Source organism: Solanum stenotomum, chromosome 6 (genome assembly GCF_019186545.1).
Source record: "Solanum stenotomum isolate F172 chromosome 6, ASM1918654v1, whole genome shotgun sequence".
Classification (NCBI taxonomy): Eukaryota; Viridiplantae; Streptophyta; class Magnoliopsida; order Solanales; family Solanaceae; genus Solanum; species Solanum stenotomum.
This window is the reverse complement of record NC_064287.1, coordinates 46312519-46337813: the sequence shown is the minus strand read 5'-3', so window position 1 is coordinate 46337813 and position 25295 is coordinate 46312519. Positions and strand designations below refer to the sequence as shown.

General features: G+C 32.4%; 3 protein-coding genes across 3 annotated transcripts; 2 read left to right on the top strand and 1 right to left on the bottom strand.

Moving 5' to 3' along the window:
- The first annotated feature begins 5919 nt into the window (after positions 1–5919).
- Positions 5920–15914, top strand: LOC125867753 (uncharacterized). Its single transcript, XM_049548324.1, has 18 exons — positions 5920–6063; positions 6140–6434; positions 10023–10232; positions 10689–10747; positions 10974–11111; positions 11325–11399; positions 11519–11602; positions 11698–11759; positions 11966–12035; positions 12591–12666; positions 12763–12893; positions 14555–14614; positions 14748–14822; positions 14904–15008; positions 15082–15177; positions 15259–15339; positions 15427–15528; positions 15620–15914. Exons 1-18 carry the CDS (start codon positions 6022–6024, stop codon positions 15686–15688), a joined length of 1830 nt encoding a protein of 609 aa, XP_049404281.1. The 5' UTR covers positions 5920–6021; the 3' UTR covers positions 15689–15914.
- Positions 15915–19656: 3742 nt separating this feature from the next.
- On the top strand, positions 19657–21151 carry LOC125867663 (snakin-2-like). Its single transcript, XM_049548221.1, has 4 exons — positions 19657–19814; positions 19925–19963; positions 20335–20374; positions 20962–21151. The coding sequence occupies exons 1-4, from the start codon at positions 19758–19760 to the stop codon at positions 21144–21146; spliced, it is 321 nt and encodes a 106-aa protein (XP_049404178.1). The 5' UTR covers positions 19657–19757; the 3' UTR covers positions 21147–21151.
- A 1559-nt stretch (positions 21152–22710) lies between these two features.
- Positions 22711–24851, bottom strand: LOC125869352 (UDP-glycosyltransferase 74B1-like). The gene is made up of 2 exons (XM_049549931.1): positions 24163–24851; positions 22711–23504 (listed from the first exon to the last, which is right to left on the bottom strand). Exons 1-2 carry the CDS (start codon positions 24808–24810, stop codon positions 22776–22778), a joined length of 1377 nt encoding a protein of 458 aa, XP_049405888.1. The 5' UTR covers positions 24811–24851; the 3' UTR covers positions 22711–22775.
- Between the last annotated feature and the right edge of the window lie 444 nt (positions 24852–25295).

Here is a 25295-nt window from a genome sequence, read left to right as displayed (position 1 = left end):
TCAAGTTCAAAATAGCCCCAAAGCGGGAAAGATCGAATTTACCGATTTACGTGTGCTATAGTCCAAGTATTTTTGGTGATACGTGATCTCGATTGTTTTTGGCCGAATTTTTTTTGGGAATTCCGTTACGACCTTATTAATGGCGTGAGTTGATCTCGAGGCGCAAACAAATGCATTTTATAGTTCAAAATAGCCCCAATGCGGGAAAGACCGAATTTATCGATTTATAGTCCATAGACTTTTGGTGATACGTGATCCCGACTCATTTTTGGCTTAATTTTTTTTTTGGAGTCCGTTACGACCTTATTAATGGCGTGAGTTGGTCTCGAGGTTCAAACAGACTTATTTTAAAGTTCCAAACAACCCCAATGCGGGAAAGATCAAATTTACCGATTTACGTGTGCTATAGTCCATAGATTTTTAAAAATATTGGACAAATAAAATTAAACGAAAGGGGTAATAACGTAATTTCAACAATAAATGAGAAGAGACTGAAACTTACATATAAATCGCATTCATTGAATCCGTTTTATGCCTTTCTTTCTCAGCTAAATTAATGTTGCGTATAAAATGGAAAAAATATTATATTTTCTCAATATGATAAAATAAATAAATAAGTTTTAAAAATAATGGACAAATGTGTAATATTGGACAATATTACACATAAATCGCATTCGTTGAATGCATTTTATGCCTTTTTCTCTCAGCTCAATTAATGCTTGGTATAAAATGAAAAAAATAATTATCTTTTCTTGAAATGATAAAAGTAATAAATAAAATAAATAAGTATATTTTAAAATATTGGACAAATAAAATTAAATAGAAGGGGTAATAACATAATTTCAACAATAAATGAGAAGAGACTAAAACTTGCACATAAATCGCATTCATTGAATGCGTTTTATGTCTTTCTTTCTCAACTCAATTAATGTTGAATATAAAATGAAAAAAATAATTAACTTTTCTCGATATGATAAGTAACAAATAAAAGAAATAAATATATTTTTAAAATATTAGAAAAATAAAATTAAACGGAATGGTTAGTAACGTAATTTCAACAATAAATGAGAAGAGACTGAAACTTACACATAAATCGCATTCGTTGAATGTGTTTTATGTCATTCTTACTCAGCACAATTAATGTTGAGTATAAAATGGAAAAAATAATTATCTATTCTAGATATGATAAAAGTAATAAATAAAAGTAATAAATATATTTTAAAAATAGTGAAAAAATGAAATTAAACGGAAGGGGTAATAACATAATTTCAACAATAAATGATAAGAGATTGAAACTTACACATAAATCGCATTCGCCGAATGCGTTCTATGTCTTTCTTTCTCAGCTCAATTAATATTGAGTATAAATTGAAAATAATAATTATCTTTTCTGATTTGATAAAAGTAATAAATAAAATAAATAAATATATTTTAAAAATATTGGACAAATAAAATTAAACGAAAGGGGTAGTAACGTAAGTTCAACAACAAATGAGAAGATACTGAAACTTACACATAAATCGCATTCGTCGAATGCGTTTTATGCCTTTCTTTCTCAGCTCAATTAATATTGAGTATAAAATGGAAAAAATAATTATCTATTCTAGATATGATAAAAGTAATAAATAATATAAATAAATGCATTTTTACAATATTGGACAAATAAAATTAAATGGAAGGAGTAATAACGTAATTTCAACAATAAATAAAAAAAGACTGAAACTCACACATAAATCGCATTCAACGAATGCGATTTATTGTTTGATGGAAATAACAACATCAATTCACTGCCCAGTACAAAAAATGAGGTAGCTAGACATTAAAATTTTGTGGAACTTTATAAGACGAGCTTAGTTTTTGCAGGCTAGTACGATCTACTCTAAATTCTAGTTCACATCTATATATATAAAAGGTAATATATATTTTTTTGAAAGACATTTCGAAATCCCATCACTCATTGGATATTCATAAAGAGATAAAGACATCAAATACAACCTTTGTCAAAGTCATCATTCGACGTTTCTACTGATCAAGTACATCGCAAGAAGGTCGAGAAACACACTACTAACGACTTATAGAGGAACACAATCATACTCACAAATATTCATTGATAAAATCTCTATTTCATCATATTTTATTTGTTATTACAATTTATTTTTCATTAAAGTTTGTTAATTAAAAACAAGGTAATTATTAAACTAATCATGAGTAAAGTTATAAATAAAATAAAGTTGGCTGGTGAAAACACACTCCTTAAAACCAAAGCAATCATAGAGAGAAATCTGAGGGGAGAAAAAAAACATATACAAGGATATATTATATTACACACCTTAAGTATTACAACACAAAAGATTAAAATGAGAGGAAATTAATCAAACCATTTTATAATAAGTTGAATTTGATAGACTCATCAAATCCTTTATTTGATTATAACAAAGAAAGAAATGATGAATGCAACAAGTGCTAACATAAGTGCTGGAGATGAATTGGTGGAGCCAATATTAGAGTCATCATAGGAGCCTCCATATTGTGCTGTTGCAATAGCAACCAACATGCCCAAAAATAAAACAATTGTAGCTGAAGCCCTAAAACCCATGCTTAATTTAACTCACACAAATGGTGATGATGATTTCCTTTTGAAACTCTATTGAGATTCCAACAAAGCTCCTTGCTTGCTTATATAGAGAAGTCATATTGAGAAGTTAATATAATAATCCATTACTAGCTAGCTTTCCCTTAGTAGGTGACATTATTATATAATAAGTTGGTCTATTTTTTAAATTTATTTTTTGCCAAAATTCATTCACCCAGTCTTTCCCTGATGGGAAGAGGCGAAGTTAGGATTAGGAGTGGGACATAAAGCCTAATCTGCTTTTACGACGAGAGAAATCCTATCCTATTAATTAGATTCTTGATCAAATAGTCTTACAAACACAACAACTATATTAATACATTTAAACTACATCAGTAAATGCATATATAATTAGAAAAGTATTCAAGGAGGCAAAAATGTAGACAGTATATTTTCTATATGTTAAAGTTTTGATGGATAAAGTCACCCGATATTCGTACTGATAGGAGGTAATAATTTTTTGTAAAATTAATTGAGATGTGCATAAACTATTTCGAACAGTTCAACACCGTAGTTATAGAAGAAAAGTTAGGTTGAACCATTATTTTCGACAAGATGTTAATTTTATACATTGTAAATTTGTAACAACCTTGATAATGATAGTGCTTGAACTAGTTTTGATTGCTTATTCTCTGTGTTTCTAAAACCTAACGTGGTTTGGTCGTGGTATATAATATGCCTGCACAACTAATATGCCTAAGAACGTGGATATAAATAAGTCAATACAAAAAAGTATAAATGTGTATTATTTGAGAGAAGTAGGTGATTTTTGTTCAATTAAAGGTCTTAAATATCAAAGGATTGTAATTTTATTTATTTTATTATTATTATTATTATTATTATTATTATTTTATTCGGAGTTTAGTATTTATATTAAAGTTTGACTAAATTCGAATTTACTCGCGCCGTAAGGGTAAAACTTCCCTAACAAAGATGACTCTATACCCATGAAAACTTAAACTCGAGACCTCTGATTAATGATAAAGAAGAACTTACACTCTACCACAACTTTTGTCGGTGCAACCTACTAATATTAGTTACGTAATAACCAAGATTATTGTTGCAACTTATAATTAATAGGAAGAATTAACATGATAGCTGTCCACTCAACCACATTAATTAAAAGTAGCCTCAGATGTATAATTATAAATAGTATATAATATCTTTCATGTATATTAGTTAGAAAAAGTAAATAGTAAACTCAATCAGCTATTTTTGTAATCCCAACTAATATTAGTTAGAAATTCTTGCTACATACAAATTTGATTCCTCTCCATTTCCTCGTGTATTTGGAGATTTGGGCATGCATTTGTTACCCAATGAGTAATCCTGTTTGATAGAGTTTGTTCAACCATGATTTGTATGTACCTATTAATTTAATGGAAAAACTAAAAATGGTAGATGAAGATTGTTTGAGTGAATAAACAAAAATATATAAACGAAAATAAAATTAAAAAACAATTAAAAACCACCAATGTAAGATACCTGAAATTGGGGAAGGATGATTAGGATTTAGGAGGGAGAAATGATATCTTTCAAATTTCAAAAACTGATATGTTTGAGTGAATTTAGGAGAAAAACCAAGTAGGTGCAAGATGAAAGAGAATAACTAATGGAAAAATTATACAACAAGGCAAACATGTAATATGTATTTACGATAAATCACTATAGTTTAAACTATTACAACTTGTAGCTATATGTAGGGTTTCATAGCAAATTTCTCTATCATCCTCTCTCTCTTCCTTGTCTCTCTCCTCCCACTGTCCCCCCCCNCCCCCCCCCCCCCCCCCCCCCCCCTCCCTCTCATCTGCCTAGTTGCAGCCCAAAAAATATTGCACATAAATATGACAATTGTATTTTGTATTATGTATCAAATGTAATTGTATTCCATATAAATTGTATTTTATATTATGTATCGATTGTTTACATATTTTGTATCAATTGTATTATGATAGTTTGTATTTTGTCAATGTGCCAATTATATTCGTCGACACAAATTGTGTTCGTTAATACAATTGATCCAATTATATTTGATATATGATACAAATCAATTGTATTAATTATATTCAGACAATTATATTTGTATCAACTGTATTTGTATTTTGTATCAATTGTATTCGTGATACAACAAATACAACATGTATTCATCCTCTCTCCCCCTCTCTCAACCTCGCTTGCCTCTCTCCTCTTAAAATGAATACAATTGTATTCATTTTGATACAAATCAGTTCTATCAATTGTATTCGTGATACAAAAAATACAACATGTATTCATCCTCTCTCCCCCTCTCTCGACCTCGCTTGCCTCTCTCCTCTTAAAATGAATACAATTGTATTCGTTTTGATACAAATCAGTTCTATCAATTGTATTCATGATACAACCTGAAAACAACAAATACAACAAGTATTCAACCTCCCTCTTCTATCTCCTTGATCTCGTTCGCGTCTCTCCTTTCCCTAGCATATAACTATTGTTCGTAATTAAGCAAATTAAAGTTAGGAAAAATTACAAAAATCCCGCCTTTTAATTTACTTATTGCCATCATCCCCTATAAGTTTTACAAATCTCCAAAATCCCTTATTTTTCGCACATCATATTAGTGTATCTCGCGCATTAGATTAGTGTATCATGTAAAAAATGTACATCAGATTAGTGTATCATGTATAAAATGTAATGTATCTTACTTAACGATTAATGTATTTTGCGCATCAGATTAATGTATCAACGCTTATATTATTGTATCCGTTTGAGGGATTTCTGTAATTATAAACTTTTAAGGGATAAATTGTAATTTTGCCTCAAAAGTATGTGATTTCTGTTTATAATTACAATCTATCCCTTAAAAGTTTATAATTGCAAAAATCCCTCAAACGGATACAATAATATAAGCGCTGATACATTAATATGATGCGCGAGATACAATAATATAAGCGCTGATACATGCACGAGATACGATAATATTAGTGCTGATACATTAATCTGATGTGCGAGATACAATAATATAAGCGCTGATACATTAATCTGATGCACGAGATACAATAATATAAGCGCTGATACACTAATCTGATGCGCGAAAATGAGGGATTTTGGAGATTTGTAAAATTTATAGGAGATAATGATAATAAGTAAACTAAAATGTGGAATTTCTGTAATTTTACCTTACATCTCTAATTAAGCCCAAACTATAGTCATTTTTAAATGTTTTCAACCCAGAGCTACCCAATTTGGTCCATCCCATAAAGTCCAATAAATTTTTGGGCTAGACTTATAACCGGCTAAGGCCCAAACATTCCGTCAGATCATCATCACTGCAACGCCGCGCTTTATCTCCTCTTCTGGAACTCTCCCTTCGTTCCTCTCACTGTCTAACTCACTCATTGAGTCTCTCCATGGGCTCATCTTCTACATTCTCTCTGTGCTCTCATCCAACGGTACTTTCCTCTACTCTATTAGCTCACTCGAACTTACATTTATGACTAAATTCTCACTTTTTTTCGTAATTTTTAGGTGAATTTTGAATTTAATGGTAGAAAAGTCGGATACGGATTGCAGAAATCGTTGAGCAGTTCATCCAGTTATTGTTTGATTCATATTTCGCCGATTTGTATAAGTAGAAGAAGAAAATGCTTGCAATTGAGACGTGTAATTGTTAGAGCTGCTTCGTCGTCTAGTACTGGTCCGAGACGATCGACGAATACTCGGAGAGTTTACAAGGAATCACAAGCTCAAACGCCAGCATTGCCTGTTGACAGAATTGTTTCGTTTGTTGTGCCCGCTGGTGCCTTTGTGGTTATCTCTTTTGGTATTGACATTTTGCCTATTTTCATCTCTTTTTCTACTGATAAGCTGATAGCTTTAATTTCTTATGCTGAATTGAGCTTTTGAGGAGGATTTTGCGTTCGAGTACATTCGGTTATCACTACTAGTGTTGGAGCAATAAATAAAATAAGGAGTTAAAAATGACTTCTTTCAATATATGTTACACCTTTTAACTTGACACAGAAAAAGAAGACTTTTGAATTTATGGTCTAAAGTACTAGAGTACTTGATTATTGGTGCACCTATAAAGTTAAATTGTTTCCAATTATAAAAAAGTGACATCTTTTGGACAAATTAAAAAAGGAAGTGTGCCACATAAATTAGAACGGATTAAAAAGGGAAGTGTGCAATGTTTGCTTTCCATTATGTATCTGTAATGGTTTTAATTTTCTGTTTTCCTTGTATTGAAATTGTTTTTGCATCCTTTTGCGTCTAGTAAGTTCAATTGCAATGCACCTTATAACTGTGGCAAAAAATATGAAATTGCAAATGGTAAATTTGACATTCTTGCTCTTGTGTTTTTCACAATGCCAAGTTAGTGGCAGGCAAGGCTTTAGTATTTGGGGCAAGGGTCTAACTTAAGTGGGTTTCCAGTTTTGGCGGATACTGGAAGAGGTCAGGAATCATGAGGTCTTGTGTGAAAATTCTCAACTTAATAGAAAAGTTTGAAGTTATTGGAGTGCTTGGCAGTATGACAGAGACCTGATAGTCAACCATGAATGAAGAACTTAAGGCTCTTTATATGGAACTTTTAAGCTGTACATCCTGCAACGGATTACCCTCTTTTTGTTGAGTTATTCGTGACTAAGAAAATGAGTTAACACAGTAATGTTTCAGCATTTTAGAGGCTTAGATTTAAAACATAGAAGTGCAAGGCACCTTACAGCCAAACAGGATTGCCATTTTCATTTTGCAGCCTTTTGATATCATTTTAGATGTTCTGCTGCCTGCACTCGTATGAATGTATTTTGTTTGACATTTTGACTGAGTGACACTGACCTGTTTTTTAGGTTCCCAATTGTTGCAATCATTGTAATTAATTTAATATGCTTCAATTATCTAATATAAATTAGCCATTGAAAATTATATTTCCTCTTTAAGAGCCATTTTCTAACAGCTTTTGAGAAATAGGTTCTGCAACTTAACAAATTCCTTCTCTTGAACCAACTTTGGTTGTAAAGCGGCTTGCTCAACACAACCATAAATCTGGTTTTCATCTTTTAGTTGCCAAATATAGTTCTATGCTTAAGGGACACCGGACATGTAGTGTGTGGTAGTTTTTTTTTAAAAAAAAAAAAATTAGTGAGAAGATGATGACTTGTTCCGCAACTTATGGCATCCTCATTTAACTATCTTTTGAAAATCAAGAGGATTACTAGGAGGAATGCTCTTGTTCTTTTTAGTTGTTTTACTGGTGAAAGTTAATGGAATGTTATTAATATTGTGTAGAAATATTCTTAATGATTATGTTATATTGATTAAGAGCTCGTTTGGATTGGCTTCAAAAAAGTAACCTTTTAAAGTGTTGAAACTTATTTTAGAAATAAGTAGTTATGTGTTTGGATAAAAGTGCTGCAGTTGAAAAAATTTTATTGATGTGTCTGGCAAATAAGTGTTGTTAAACACTTTTTTACCAAAATGTCCTGAAATACCCTTAAAATTGATAACATTATATAAAAAAAAGGTTTTGAGATGAAGGTCTTCAATGGAGTTGAAGACCGTGCTCATCAACATTCTAAATATATGTTGGATTTTCTCTGTGTGAAGATTAGTGATTGAAAGCGAAGAAGGAGGGTTTATTGGTAATAAATGCTTGAGGACACTTCAATGGCATCCTAATCAACAACGGAATATCCTAGAAAGAATAGTTTGTGCTGGGGATAGAAATAGAATAGCACTTATATGGATGAGGTCATGAGCCTCCCTTCATTAACTTACTTCAGTGTCGATCATCCCGTGAAATTTTCATGGAAAAAAAGAGAAAATTGAAATGTTGAAGAGGAACAAGAAAAATGTTGGTGAGAACGTTGGAGAAAACTAGGGCCACAACAACAAAAGAAAGTTGAGGGAAAGAGGAGATCTTAGAGTTTTATTTCACAAGGGCAAATTTGGAATTATTTACATGAATTGAGGGTACAAATGTAATATCCTTGGTCAAACTTAAATGACTTTTAAGTTAAGAAATAGAAGTAGGCAGGGGGGTCCTACTTTTAACTTCTTAATTATTTTAAGTCATTTTAAACTTATTTTAAGTTATTTTTATATTTGCCAAACACTCCTAGAAGTCAAAAACTGACTTAAAAGAAAGTTTGATCAACTTCTAAGTCGATTCAAACAGGCTCTAAGAATCCAAAAGATTAGGAAATAATCCTTATTATTGTAGGCTAAAACTCCTATTTAGGAGTCTTCTTGTATGGTTGTAAGTATCAATTAAAAAGAAGTTGTTATTCCCTTTTCAGATGTTATAGATCTTGCTAATGACTTAAGTAACTTCTGCCTATCAGTGCACGGCATTATGCTACTACTTTTGGGTGGACTTCTCTTTCCTTTTTACGTTTTACTGATCACACTTCTTTTTTCCTTCTGGTGGCACTGCAATTCTATTTTACTTCTTAAGTTACACTTTACCACCAATCCGAGCTATGTGGATGATGTCCAAGAGATTTAACTTAGCATATACCTTCCGGTGGTTGAATTATAGATTCCTTTACATGTGTCGAAAAACACTTTCTTTCATTATTCAATTACCAGTAACCTTTTAGAAGAAAAAAATTTCAACGCTGCTTTTCTTTCCCATGATCATTCACTACTAATTAGACGATTCAGGTGACTGTTCTTGTTCTAATTACTTTTCTAGTTATTTGACCATCTTGAATATGAAGGAGCATGCTTGACGTTAAGTGAATCGTTAAAAATATTGTGTAAATTATTCATAATAATTATGTTTTATTAGTTAGAAGAGCGGGAATTAGTAAACTTTCCTTCTTAATTTGGTTCAGAATTTCTATATGAGTAGCTCCTTGAATGCGGTTAAACCTTTCATTACAAGAGCTCATTTCTCTCTTCTTTTTTTACAATGTCAAATTCTAATAAACAGTTAATCAACCACTGGTATCATTGCATCTAATTTATCTTAACATTCAAAGTTCTTACATTTCCATCTCCAAAGATGTTGCTCCATACTTCTATTCAATATGATGTGATTGAATTCGTCTTTCATTGCCAATTACCTCTACTAATAACTTCTGAGCTCTTTCTGCCCAAAAAATTGAGGAGCTACTTAACTTGCATCTGCAGAAAGAATAAATGTCTTAGTTTTACCAGTGTTGCTCTGGTTCAGTCATTGACTATGGGCCCTGGCCATTTCTATTGCTGCACCCTTCCCAATGAACTCGTTGCAAGTTATATCCTTCCAACTTTCGCCTGGCATCCTTTCTCACGGAGGTTGAATCTTGTGAGAATGTGGCTGCTAGACTGAAGATCTTCCTCTTATGAATTGTGACTCGAAATAGAAATCTTAAGTAGAAGGAAGATTCTCTATATCGTACTAATCTATGTGTTCAGTTGACAGTTTTGTGGAAGCTAGTGGAGAAAGTTCTTCTACCCAAACCAGCCAAGACTACATCAGAAGAAAGCAAGTCTGCTCAGGGATTGAAGTGGTCCATTGCCGCTGGGACAAACTTGTTGCCTGGTTTTGGTGCAAAGATTGAAAGAGAATCCAAGCTGAGGCTTAATGACTTTGCTAAAGAGCTTAGATCTTTCAGCATTGTTGACATGTCAGGTAAAATTGCAGTCAGTTCTGGCTCAGCTGCTTCAGTATTAAAGCTGGTGGTCGTCTATGCTAAATGCTGTCATAGTGAATATCTTCCTTTTTTATACCTTTGATAAAAAACCTTCTATCATTTGTAGTTTTCAGAAATGTGATCATGATGTTAAAATATTTGCCTTGACTTAGTAAATTCTTAAGTCCCACCTCTTTAGAAAGTTCAACATATAAAGACCAAAGCTTTACCGTGATTTATGATTAAAAAACATGTTCTGCATACTGATAGTGCCTGAAGGAAATTTTCCAATCTTGTTTCATTTATAAGCTTCCCCCACCAAGTGCGCGACACACCAAAACCAAAGTTTTGCTGCATCTTCCTTGTATTGTGATTCTACATTCTTTGCATACTGATTAAGGATTAAAATTGCAAGTCACAAGAGGTATTGGATTGAATGTTTTAGGCTTTGGCAGGTCGTAACTTTGGAGATGAGGGGCTCTTTTTCCTAGCAGAGAGTTTAGCATATAATCAGGTAATGTCTTTTGCTCTCTCTACCCTCCTCCCTCTTCCTTTATCTGTGTAGAGTATGTCATTATTTATCATGGTCCATCTTGTTAACCCAAGAGGATAAAGCCATAATCCTGTAATGTAGACAAGTAACAATACAATCCTGGCTTCTTTTTTTCTGGAATAATGTTTTTGGGCAAGTTTGGTTCCTTTACCAATGTACACTGCATTTCCTTTCATGTGATTTCCAGACAGCCGAGGAAGTAAACTTTGCTGCTAATGGACTAACTGCAGATGGATTGAAGGCCTTTGATGGCATATTGCAATCAAATATTGCTCTAAAGACTCTTAACCTATCTGGAAATGCTATTGGGGATGAAGGAGCCAAGGTAATGCACAGATGATATAGGTGAAATCCAAAGCAGTGAGTTCTTGGAATACAGATGACTAATAAGCAGATCCTAACTTTCCCTTTGCACTTACTTAACTGTTATACCAATTTAACACATGTATTTATGGTCATGCTTTGTATTGTATTTCTCATCTCCGCCTTGGCACTTCAGGATCAATCACGTCTATTTGGTGCTAATTTATGTTTGCAGTGTCTATGTGATATCCTGGCAAATAACTCTGGTATTCAAAAGCTCCAGCTGAACAGCACTGGCTTAGGAGATGAGGTCTTGAACATGCCTTGAGCATTTAATTGAAATGCTGTTGCTAACTTGCAATGGTATTTTCTGCTTTCTGGTAAATTATTGCCTAAATTTCTCTGCAATGGTTTGTCTGAATTTTGCAGGGAGCCAAAGCCATCGGTGAAATGCTGAAAAAAAATTCAACCTTGCGTGTTCTTGAACTAAACAATAATCTGATTGACTATTCTGTATGCTATTAAGCAGAACTTGTAATTTGTATTTCTTAGTTATTAATTATCTCAATTTCTGAAGGAAAACATGTTTGATTTGGATATGGAAATAGGGATTTTCAGGTCTTGCTGGATCACTTCTTGAGAATAAAACTTTGCAATCCTTGCATATCAAGTAAGCAAAATTTATTCTGCTGTCTTTCTGCGCCCATCCTCATTTGTCGTATGTCAAATGTAGCAGTTAATTATTTTATTTTTCTTTATTGGTTTGGAGGGTGGGGGTGGGGGGAAAAGAAGTGGATTTTAATTTGTGAGGGAAAACATATCAATTCTTATTTTCCCTTATATCTTTTAATTTATGTGCTTTAATTAACTGTTCAGCGGCAATTATGGTGGTGCTTTAGGGGCTGCAGCACTGGCTAAAGGCTTGGAGAGCAATAAGTCCTTGAGGGTACATTTCTAATCAATTCCTTCCTCCCACTGAGACCCTTCGCCTTTTGCTCTTTTTTTTGTTCTTGTAATTTGACTTGGCAAATAATTGAGCTTTTTGTCAGCCTTGATATCTTGCTTCTGCGTCATTGGACTGTTTCTTAGTATTTAACTTCTGCAGTCATGTTTCCCTTTTTTTTTTTTGGGAAACAGCCTCTCTACCTCCACAAGGTATGAGTAAGGTCTGGGTACACTCTCCCACCCCAACCCCACTTGTGGGATTACACTGGGTATGTTGTTGTTACTCATGTTTCCATTTGATTGTATAGAAGAGCTCTTCTTTTCAAAATCTTCAATTTCCTCTGTGACTGCTGACACTGGGATTAAGTGTTAAATGCACTAATGTTATTAGATAAACTTCTTCGGGGGGTTTCTTAATGTTCCTCACCAACAATCCGAGGTTGAAGCTAGATCTGTTCCGCCCAAAATGGAAATGGGCTACTGTTTACATATTACTGTATATCATCAACATACACCTGTATATTCAAATGTGTTTGAAAAGATTCTTTATGTGCAGGAACTTTATTTGCAGGGGAACTCTGTTGGCGATGAAGGAGTACGGGCATTAATCTCTGGCCTATCTTTGCGTAAAGGTTTGCTTATTGGATATAATTAACCATTCTCTTTAAACATATTTTGGCGTTGTTTCCTGTGCATCTTTTTTGAAAGGTCACCTCATATGTCTGCAGGGAAACTTGTCTTACTTGACCTTGCCAACAATTCAATTACTGCTAGAGGAGCATTTCATGTTGCCGAATACGTCAAAAAAAGCAAAAGCTTACTGTGGTTGAATCTCTATATGAATGACATCAAAGATGAGGTAATTGAACCACTTAGAACTTTTCACAGTTTTTTTCCTTTGTAATGTAGAAGACTCTTCTCAGCCTTGTCCTTCTCACTGCAATCAGTAGACTCTCTTGATCTATTTTATGGTTTTATTTTATGTAACAGAAGCAAAGAATAAGAAAGCTTGAGTTTTTGTCAAGTTGAAACCCCTAAAATAAGATAGAAAAGATTTTTGGGTAAGAGGGTGAGGATTGATTGTCGAGAAAAAACAAAAAGAATTTGATTGGTTAGAGCTGAAGGTGATGGCTGAGTTGTTCTTGAAACCAACCATAAGTTCAGATCACATGGTTAGGAAATTTTATAATGGTACTTACCATTAAAGAATATAATTTTGAGACTAGGTTTAATCACTTTGGGGATTCTTGCCAGAAGAAAATTAGAAGGGTTGCATGGTGTTGGATGAACTGAGGTCTTTTTAAATTTTGTCAGCAGTTCAGAAAGATAAAACTAAAATAATCCCAAATCTGTAGGGGTAGCTTTATTTTTTCCCTTCAAATACATATGCATATGGACAGACATATTAACTATGTAAAAATGAATACTTTTACAGTCCTGCACAACTTTAACGTTAATATTTCAACAGTGAGAAACCTAACTGTGCTCCTCTTGGATTATAGTAGAACTGTCTGCATCCACCATAATTAAACTGCGTTCATTGGAGTCAAAAGGAAAGCTTTGTGGTCGAAGGAGAAAGATAAAAAATTGATGATTGGAGGAAATTGGTACGGATTCAGTAACAGAAGGTTAAATCTGTTGTGAAGAGTTCAAGGGATTTGGGCTGCAAAGAAGGATTTTTTTCAGAAATTTATGGGGGTGGGTTTGCATTCGACAGGGTAGTTGCTCAGAAGCACAATTAAATTTCTGCTGGAGAAGAGCTCATGTGCTGGCAACATCAGATTGAAACATAAAGTCAAACTGAATTTAACCATATCCTTGGTAGATTATACCAAACTAGCTAATGTTGATTACCCATTCCGGAAACTTAAGGCTATGGTTTACATTGACAGAGTACAGTGTCTACAAGCAACAAGTCCTGCACAAGAACTTGGAAAGAACTCTCTAAGTTAGCTCGCAAAAAAATTTACTGCCTTCATTTGTGTCAATAAACTTCACATGTAATCAGTAGCCTCAAGTTTCCCACTTCTTCAATTCAACCCAGTTTCTTTTTGTTGGTATGCGATTTCCTTGGTGTTGAAGATTAAAGGCGAAGGCTTTTTGTTTTAAAAGAGAACACAAATCACATGCTTTTCACTTGAGAAACTACCGTTATATTTGACGCCAAATTTGGGAAGGACCAAAGGTGTCCATTTTTTGCAAAGACGAAGGATTTATTTTATCCACAGTTATATTTGAAGGACTTGAGCCGAGGGTCCACCGGAAACAGCCTCTCTACCTCCACGAGGTAGTGGTAAGGTTTGCGTACACTTTACCCTCCCCAGACCCCACTTTGTGGGATTTCACTGGGTATGTTGTTGTTGTTGTTGTTGTTGTATATTTGAAGGACAAAGTGTAACCTGTCCCCATAAATAAGGGATCATTTGAGTTTTTACATTGCAGATCCAGACTCGATCTCTTGATATGCATTGACGTTTACTTCTTTTTTTTCCCCCCCCCATTTACATCAATATCCATCAGGGAGCTGAAAAGATTGCAGAAGCTTTGAAGGAGAATCGCTCGATAACTAACGTTGATCTTGTAAGAGTTGTTTCCTCTTTTCTATTTTATTCAACATTTCTTGTTTTGTTCATGGAGGAGGTTGAGTTTCTTAATCTTATCAGAGCATAATTTTCTATTTGCTCTGATGGCTGGAATTCTGCGAATTTTACAGGGGGGCAATGACATACATGCTAAGGGTATTAGTGCCATAGCAGAAGTTCTGAAAGATAATTCTGTCATTACCTCTGTAAGTTTCATCAAAATGTTAACTTTTACTGATTTATTGGACAAAATTAAATACATTATACTTCAAATTTCTCACGAACAGTTAGAACTTGGTTACAACCCCATTGGACCAGAGGGGGCAATGGCATTAGCAGAGGTACTCAAGTTTCATGGAAATGTAAAAGATCTCATGCTTGGGTGGTGTCAGGTAATGCATGGATTGTTTCATATATGCCCTCTTTAACTATCTCTTTTAGCATGCTCACTTAATTTTGTTCCAGATCGGAGCCAAAGGTGCAGAATATTTTGCCGATATGTTGAAGTACAATAGTACCATATCAACTCTAGACTTGCGAGCCAATGGACTTAGAGACGAGGTTTCATTCAAAGTTTATAGTTCTTCTATTCTGCCACAATCTTTAATTTCCCTCAAAGTACATAACCATTTCCTTTTTCAGGGTGCAATCTGCCTTGCTCGGAGTTTAAAAGTGGTCAATGAATCTTTGACGACACTCAATTTAGGGTTCAATGAAATTAGAGTATGCAACTCTTTTCCAGTACAAGTACAACCACCTGTCTTGATAAAGGTATCATCTTGTATTAACTTAAGTTTCTGTTGCACACAGGATGAAGGAGCTTTTGCTATCGCTCAAGCACTTAAGGCAAATGAAGATGTTAGACTCACATCTTTAAATCTTGCCAGTAACTTCCTCACCAAATTAGGACAGGTAACATCAAATGATAATATTATTCTCTTATTTTAGCTGTTTTACTCGATTTTTAGTTCCTTACAATATCCGGATGGATTCCAAATTTCAGACAGCTCTCACAGATGCAAGAGACCATGTGTTTGAGATGACTGAGAAGGAGCTTGCTGTTATGTTCTAAAATACTACATTCCTTAGATCAGATATATTTTCCTCCCTACTTGGGGCAAGGTAGATAAGTATTTTTTTTTTCTGTTCTGGGGGAATAGAATCGCAGCCTACCATGATATTCTTAAGAGTCCCACCTTAGTTCCCTTTTGTGACTGAAATCATTTTGAGCGGGGAACAGTGGAAATTTTGATATCGAGATGCACGCTGATATTATAAAAAATGTTCCTTTTCTGAAACTTTTTTTTTGCCTGATAACGTTAGTGGCAAGTACATAGAGATTACTTCTATTCACCATTTCAGATTCATTCTCTGGTTTGAAACTCTTCTGAGTTGTTGTTCTTTCCCTATGGCCTTTTAAGCTTATTTTGGTGTTGCAGGACAGAATTAGCTAACTTTTAGTTTGTCATTCAACTGTTCTAAAGTATTCTGATAATTGTACTGTGCTCTAATGCTTATCCATCCCCTTGAAAAAATAACAGAAGGATAAAGAAAGTTTATATCAAAATCAGTAGGTCACTTTAGTAGTTAAAAATTAACATGAGGATATATAACCTTGATTAAGTGTAATAGCATTTATTGATTTGACGTAAACATTTTTATTGTGATTACTTTTTGCTGGGAAGATTTATCCAGATTCTTGTTGGGATAATTGCCTTGCATTGCTTTACTGAGAGACAATTTGGATTGTTCAAAAGGGAAGTTCGGTGCAAAAAATACCTTGCATTAGATGCAGGGTCGCACCTTAAGAGATGTGACATAAATAACTTAAATTGTTTTCATCGCTTAAATTCGTGACCTATACCATTGTTCCAAGACCATGATTCTTTGAATGGAAATTTATATTTATCACCTTCCGTGCCCTCTTTTGCCACTGTCAGCTGCCTAATCTAAAAGAGAAGAGGAAAAGAGTATTCACTTTGAACGTACAATTCACAAACTGATTGTTTATTTAATAGACCATCTTATACATTGAACTTGTAATTTTTTTTTTTAAAAAAATGGAGTTTAGCTGGATAAGTTGGCCAGCTGGGGTTATCAGAATCTTTTAAGAATTCAGTGGATAACTCTTCAAAATTACTTCGAACACAGTGTTTTCAGGACAGAGCTGATGAACATAAAATGTGGCTAACCTCTCTAAATGACATGTCAAATGAATATGCGTAGAGATCGAATTCAAGATTTTAAATTAAAAATTTATCACGAAAATTGATTTTGCCACCATATAAATTGAAATGTAAAAGTAATACCTAATTAATACAAGTAAAATGAGTAATATTTTTGTATTTTTGTCTCCTTGTACGTACTGTTCCTTTTTTCTTTTCTTTTTTTTTTGTAGTAAGTAGTGCAGATTTTGAGGAAGCTCCAGCTCAAACATTACATCACTAAGCGGTTTTAAATGTCGTCTTTTTATTTCCATGTTCTGCTCTTCTTTCTTCTCTTATTTATCAAATTCTTAATCAGATCGAGTGTATCAAAAATAACATTTTTATTGTACAACGTACACATTATTTTTTCCCTATATATGTTATTTTTTATAGCATAAAATTCTTGCATAACTAATTCATCAAACAAACTTGTCAAATAATGTTACACTCTCATATTCCCTTGTGTTCAAATTATTATTATTATTATTATTTTGGGGGTGGAGCAAATATTCCCAATTGCAACCCACAGAGAAGATGTGATGGCCACTTGGTAAAGTTTCTTAAATTGAGCAGCTTTACATTGAATCTTTGTTTTGGCATGCCACAATTATTTGTCTACTCTCTGCCTCAAGCCTGTTTCCAGGACCATTGCATTGAGTTTAGAGCCCAGTGAAACTTCTAAATTTGCCAAAAAATAGAGAAATATTCTTATAATATACTTCCTCCGTTCATTTTTACTTGTTACTTATTCTTAAAATAAATTTTCATTTTTATTTGTCACTTTGACACATCAAGAAAAAACAATAATTTTTTTCATGTTTTACCCTCATTAACAAAAAGTTATTTTCCAATTTTTTCAAGACATCATTTAATAGTGGATAGTTTGATAAAATACATATATCATTAATTATTTTCTTAATAGGTACATCAAGCCAAACGTGACAAGTAAAAGTGAACGGAAGGAGTAATACTTCCTCCGGTTCCGTTCATTTTTATTTATCTATACTATATTATATTTCAATAATAGATGAGCTAATTTTATCACTTTTAGTTTCAATACATTAAATTTAAATATATTTTAAAGATAATATAACAAAATTATTATTTTTTAAGACGGAGAAAGTAGTAGTAATAATTAAAGATTAAAGAAGAGACAGATTAATTAATTCTTCCACTTCATTCATTAGTGTTTGCTTAAGAATCTTTACTCTTTTCCTGTCCATCTCCCATTATCAGTACCACATGTTCCTTCCATTTCAAATGGCGAAAATAGTTAAAAATATCTCGAGTTATTATTTGAAATAGAGAAAATACATAATTACCCCATCAAACTTAGACCCTTTTTTGAAGAAGACACCTTAAATTTGCGGAGGTCCTATCACCCCACGAAACCATTTAAATCTACAATAAATACGCCATTTTGACCCATTTTTACAGCAATTGTAATTTCACACTAGAAAAGCACGTGAAAGAGTAAAATTGCGGCCCCAATCCAATGGAAAACTGACACATGGCATTGTTAAACCAAAGTGAAAAGAGGCCCACGTTTCTTCTTCCCCAAACCACCATTAATGGCTGTTGAGAGCTTTTCTCAACAGCAAAAGTTGGTTCTTTACTACGTGAAGCGAATTTTTTATTGTATACTCTATCATCAAGTTCTAGCAATTCATCTTAAGGCCTTTTATTAGAAAAAAATCTACTTAACAACGACATAATACTTGATCAATTTAGCACCTAATTTACCTTTCAACAAAGAAATTTGAACCCATTTCTGTTCATATAGCTTCCCCAGATCAAAAGTATCAAAGAATCTACTTGAACAAATTCAAAAAAATGTGAAATTCACTTATAGAACTCAAAGTTGGTCTTGATTTCGGAATACCCACAAAGCTAAAAAAGATTAAACTAATTTTTGAAGAAAAATATTTGAAATCAAACACCAAAAACATTGAACAATAACAAACAAAACTTACATAAATATATATCTACAAAGAAATTCAGAAAAAAAATTTCTTTTGAAGTGAAGTAAATCGAAAGAACTGGGAAAAGGAATTGGGAAAGATGAACGATGAATTTTCTAAAAAGATTTAAGGGTTAAAATGTGAGTGGGTCGGGGTTACCCGACCCACTATTAAAGAAGTAAGAAAAATAAAAAAACATTATTTTATATGGGGTGAAACACACGCACTGGTCATGAGATTACAAATATTGTAAAAGTAGTGTACTTAAAATTGTTGGAAATGGTTGGTGGGGTAATAGGACCCCCGCAAACTTTAGATGTCTACTTCAAAAAATGGTACAAGTTTGATGGGGTAATTATGTATTTTCCCTTTGAAATAGGCTCAAAACTTATGATTTTGGTTTAAAAATTTACTTTCATGATGACTTTGGATTTTAAAAAAAAACTTTTGTTATTACATTTTTGGCTAGAAAATATTTTGAAATATCTAAATAACTCAATATAAAGAAATAAATTTTAGATCTACTTCAATTTCAAAAATTAGTTTATGACAAGGTTTCATCTCATTAATCATTAATGTGAGACTTTTTCATTATTTAACAACCCGCTCATGCTCATGGATGGACATCTACAGTGTGGACAATTTTATTTGGGAGCCTAAATCCTAATATATAATGAAATGAATCTTGCTCTGATACTATGTAAATAAATAAACTTTAAACCTAACTTAAAATTAATAGAACCACAAGATGAAAAAAAAAAAAAAAAGGAATACCAGGATTGACTGGTCTACTTTGATGATCTGTTATATAAAGTAAAACTAGGGGCAATTAGATCACAAGATTCCTATAAATTGTTGGGCACTGACTTTGTTGCACCCAAAAAAGAGTACCAAAGTGGTCATCACAAACTACAAGAAAAAAGGCAAAATACCAAAAATAAAACATTTCATTCAAAAACTCAAAAAAAAAAAAATGTCTTCAAGATTGCTTATTCTTTTCACTTTCTTCCTCTTCTGCCTACTTGTTCAAGTAAAAATTTTGAACCATTAATTAATCACCTAACTACCATATGATTTTGTTGTTAAACTATTTTTTTGTGCTATTACTAGTCTAATTATTTTAATGTTCTTTGCTTGTAGGTCTCTTCTGATATTGACATTGAAGACCACCAAAATCAGGTATTTCTTTACTCTTTTTCCATCATTTAACAAAAAAATGACACTTAAACTAAACATTACAGAAATTATTTGTCCTAATTAACATATATAATAAAATAAGAGTATAAACAAATTATGTTAAGAGTGTCTCACACTAGTCAAGAGAATGAGTTGATGTCTCCTAGTTTGGACAATCGTTGCCTTATGAGCTACTCCTGTTGTTTCAATTTGTTTGTCATAATTTCCTTTTAGTTTATTCTAAAAGAAATTGTCTTTTCCTTAATTTTGATTAAAAAAAAAATCAATTTTTCACGTGATATATTTGTAAGGACAAAGAATAATTTCTCTCTTACCTTCTTATTGTTCATATTGGTTGTGCAAATCTTTGTTAGGTGGTGAGAGGAGGTAACAGGAGACTCTTGCCCTATGTGGGTAAGTTTCAATTCTCAATCTATTTCAATTGAAAAGAAAATAATAAGAGCCTATTTTTATTAGACGTTAATAAATTTTAAGGGTTGAAATTGATTTTATAAATAAATCGTTACTTATTTGTATAGAAAACGAACAATTTATCTATGTTTTATATCAAATAAATAATGACTTATTATCAGTTTTAATAATAAATTATCAAAACTGATAATAAGTTATCATTTATTTGGTATATAAAACGTAGATAAATTCTTCTTTTTTCTAAAATGACTAAAGTACCCTTGGAACTTTTTCAAATTTTGTAAATTTATATGTTCCTTTTAAATAAAAAGAAGAAAGACATAAATGGAGAAAGTTTGTAGTTTTGTAAGATATTTTGAAAACCATAAGTTAAGAATGACCAACTTATGACAATAAGCACTTGACTATTTTTGGTGTTTACTTTCTCTTTTTTTTTCGTAATAAAATAAAATCAAAACACGCAATTTGACCAGCTTACAAACTTAGTTACACACCCGAAGAAAACTCAAAAATTAAAGTTTTAATGAGTCTGTTCGATTTATTATTGTTTTGAAAAAAAAAATGAACAGATTGTGGAGGACTATGCAAAGTGAGATGTAGCAGGCACTCAAGACCAAATTTATGCAGCAGAGCTTGTGGGACTTGTTGTATGAGGTGCAAATGTGTTCCTCCAGGCACTTTTGGTAACAGAGAAATTTGTGGCAAATGCTACACAGACATGACTACTCATGGAAACAAGACCAAGTGCCCTTAATTTATAAAGGCTACTATAAGAAAAAAATATATGAGAATATGTGTTTTGAGATTTTGATGTAATGTTGTGATGGTGGTTTTCTTATTTAGTGTAGTTGTGTCGTTTGGTAGCTGGTTAGAATTAATGAATCAATGTATTATTTTATGTATGTATTGCTTATGCAGGGATTAGTTATTCATGTATTAGTTATTTCACCTTCTATCATGCATAAAATAATGTATAAATTCTCTCATAACTTATACATGTATTAGTTATGCGATTTCTAAATTATCATCAAATATCGTAGTAATTTTATATATGAAATTATGAATAATATATTTTATATCTACCTATCAAATGTCGTATAAATTATATCAAAGATAATACATAAATAATTTGAATCTTATCCAGCTACCAAATAATATTTAGATGTTTTAATATTCTTTGATGACTAGTCTATGCTGGTTGAATTAAAGCTTATAATTCACGAGCCAAGTTATGGTATAACAAGTGAATGTTAACATGCTATTTTATCGAAGTCGATTAATGTTTTTCATAAATATTATGTATGATTATTTTTTATTAAGTGGCGTACCTGTATAAATATTTCTTACATCATGAGTACCTAAAATTTAAACTTATCTTGTTAAGTTTGTTCATGCGAACAATGTAAATATTTTTATACCGCCAAAACATTCTACTAACAAATTAACTCCATTTAGGTCAAATATTGCAAAATAACAGTTTCTTGGTTTTATATTACTTGACTTTTATTGATGTGCCACACTTTTTAAGAAACCTTTAATTAGTAGTTTATTTTGTAAATTAATTTTATTAATAATACTTTATAACTCTAAATATTGTTTTTAATGTAGTTATTTAATACAAAAGATTGTAGAAGGAAAAAGTAACAAAACTTTCTTGATTTACTAAAACAGATAAGTAAAATGAAACATTTAGTTTGGGGTAGGGCCCTGAGAAAAATGAAACGAAAAGAGTAACTTTTACTTTTTTAAAACATTCTAAAAGGAAAGTAAAACACATGAAACAAAACAAAATGAATATAATATTCAATAAAATAAAAAGGAAAGTAAAACACATTAAACAAAACAAAATGAATATAATATTCAATAAAATAGGCAGACCTCAGGGATGGTGGGCCGGACTACCAGTTTGGAACAGGCCCAATAACCAATAATCTAATTAAGCCCATCATAAAATCATGCTTGACCAATAAAGGCAGTGACCAAGTTTATCACCAAACCATGTTTCTTTGTAATTTGCAAGATTTGAACCAAATATTAGAATAAATAAAACAAACATGACATTTTTTAAGTCATTCCTAAAAGGAACGATAGTCTTTTACTTTTAGAAACTTATGTAACTTTGAAAAATAGTCAAATTAACTTTTGAAAAGTAAAACATAACAACTAATACAGAACATGAGTAATCCTAATCCAAATTATAAATGTACAATTAACACAAAACATTAAAAGTAACTTCCCATTTCAAAAGGTCATATAAGATGAGAAAATTTTAAAATCATATAACCTAATCTTCATTGCTCTCTAATGAGCTAAGCCATGAAAATAACACTAACAATAAAACCATATTTGATTGCTAAGCAATCAAGAATGTCTACTACTTCATCTAGCAAACTAAATTTAGACTTTCCACAAATTCATTAATAGCCTTATCAGAGCTACCTCCTTCACTAACTGTTTTCTTAGCCAAATCTCTCAATTTTGTTGCATTTTTCCTAATCTCAACACTCTTTTCCCCTTTCATTACCTCATTTAAACAAAATAACAACTCTTCTCTTTTAACAATTCCTAACATCTCATCCAACTTAGGCCTCAAACCAATCTCCCATATCTCATCTATAAACTTAGCATCCGTCATTTGATCAGAAAATTGAGGCATAGCCACCATTGGTACGCCAAGGCTTAGTCCTTCAAGAGTCGAATTCCATCCACAGTGAGTCACAAAACAACCAATAGCTTGATTTGCTAGCGTCTCGAGCTGATTGCACCATGACACAATGAGTCCTTTCCCATTTGTGGATTCTATAAATCCTTTAGGCAATTTGCATTTTTCAGTATCTCTTACAACCCAAAGGAAATTCATGTTGCTTCCTATTAAAGCATATGCTATTTCTTCCATTTGTTTTTGTGTAAGTGATACCATACTTCCAAATGAAATGTAAATTACTGATTGTTTTGGCTTTGTTTTTAGCCAATTGAGACATTCTTCACTAAGGGGTTTCCATAGACTTGCTCCATATCCTTTGTCATTTTCTATTCTTCCATCCAAATATGATGATGGCACCATTGGTCCTATCAACTTTGCTGGCCAAAACTCTGAAACTCCTTTTGCTATCTGAAATTAAAATGTCGTTTAATTTTGTAGTCTTAGATAAAGAATAGCCAAAAAAGAAAAAAATTATTCTTTTTAAAACTGACTAAAGAGAAAAATAAATATAAGTATTTAGCGTAACACAGCGTATCCGAATAATCCAATATCCGGCATCTTTTTTCCTTCAACTATTCAATATTCGAAGTTTAGCATAGCGTATCCGAATAATATAAGTGGTAAACATAATGGGCTAAAGTTTTTTTGTTCTTAAAATGTTCAAATCGTACTTAGTGGCGGATCCAAGATATCGATTAAGAGAGTTTGAAGAAAGTAGTGTCTAAGATTTAAACTTGAAACCTCAATGTGAGTTTTGATATCCCCAACCACTAAGTCAACTTCTAATCTTACATTCAAGCTTAAAAATACCATATAATTAATACAATGTAATTTTTTATCGAGAAGGTTCGGGTGAACCCCTCGACTACCTCTAGGTCCACTCCTGACAGTAGCGTAAAAACAAAAATCTATTATAAAAAATGAGGTAAAGTATTTTTTTTGTTTGTAAAAGGCTAGAAAATCATCTCCCTGTCCCACAAAAATCATAAATAAACAAAAGATGCTGGAACAATTATTAACATGCAACCAAATGTATGAGGCCCCAACCAATTATTGAAAAACATACCTCTCCTTCAAGCTCTTGAAAAGAATTATCAAAAATCCAATCAGCATTTTCAACATTAGAAAATTGGCTCATTTTCATAGCTAAATAAGCAGGATAACTTTCAGGCTCTTTAATAAATCCAGGAACATCATTTGGGTACAAACAAGGCAAACCAGGCAATAACAATGGCTCATTTTCTTCGATTTTCACGGGCAACGAAAACGTTCCATGGTGGATATGAGCAAACACAGCACAAACCATAGCTGAATTCGTAAAAAAAGATGCTCCATATATCCCATGTTTTTTCGCGACATCAAGAGCCCATGGAAAGAAGGAATCATAAACAATGCAACTTATAGGATGTGTTGAATTTTCGTAATTTGTGAGTATTTGTGATAGAGTTCTCGAACCATTTTCTTTGAACGATTTGAGGAATACGTCTGTATTTTGGGCTTGAGTATAACCACCTTCGTCAAATCCATCAGAAATTGGTTCAACAGAGATGTTAGGTGAATTTATAGAGTTTACAGTGTATTTAGTTGTGGCTATTGTTGATTTAACACCTTTTGAAGCTAAACGTTTAGCAAATTGGAGAAGTGGATTAATGTGACCTTGGCTGGGGTATGGTACTAATATAACATGAGGCTCAATTGTTGTGACTTTGGCCATTTTTTTGGTATAAAATAAAGAAAACCAAACACTTTATAATTTGTTTGAAAGAAAATGGAATGATATGCATTATTTATAGGCTACAATAGTATGTTGTACAGTAGATTACCTCGACTTAATGTTTGTATTGACTTTTGACTTGTTTTTATCCTGAAAAAATTAAAGGAGACTAATGAAATATACTATTTATATTGATTCTTCACTTTGACTAATTTTTAGTTTATTTAAAAGGTAAATTGACTACAATAGTATGTTGTACTAGTAGATTACCTCGATTTAATGTCTGTATTGACTTTTAACTTGATTATCCTGAAAAAATTAAAGGTGACTAATGAAATATAATATTTGTATTGATTTTTTTACTTTGACTAATTTTTAGTATAACTTAAAAGGTATTTTGACTTAAAATCAGGTAAGTAAATCTAATCATGCTACAAGAGCCGTCAAGATGGGCTTAGCCCATGGAGCCGGCCCAACCCAACCTG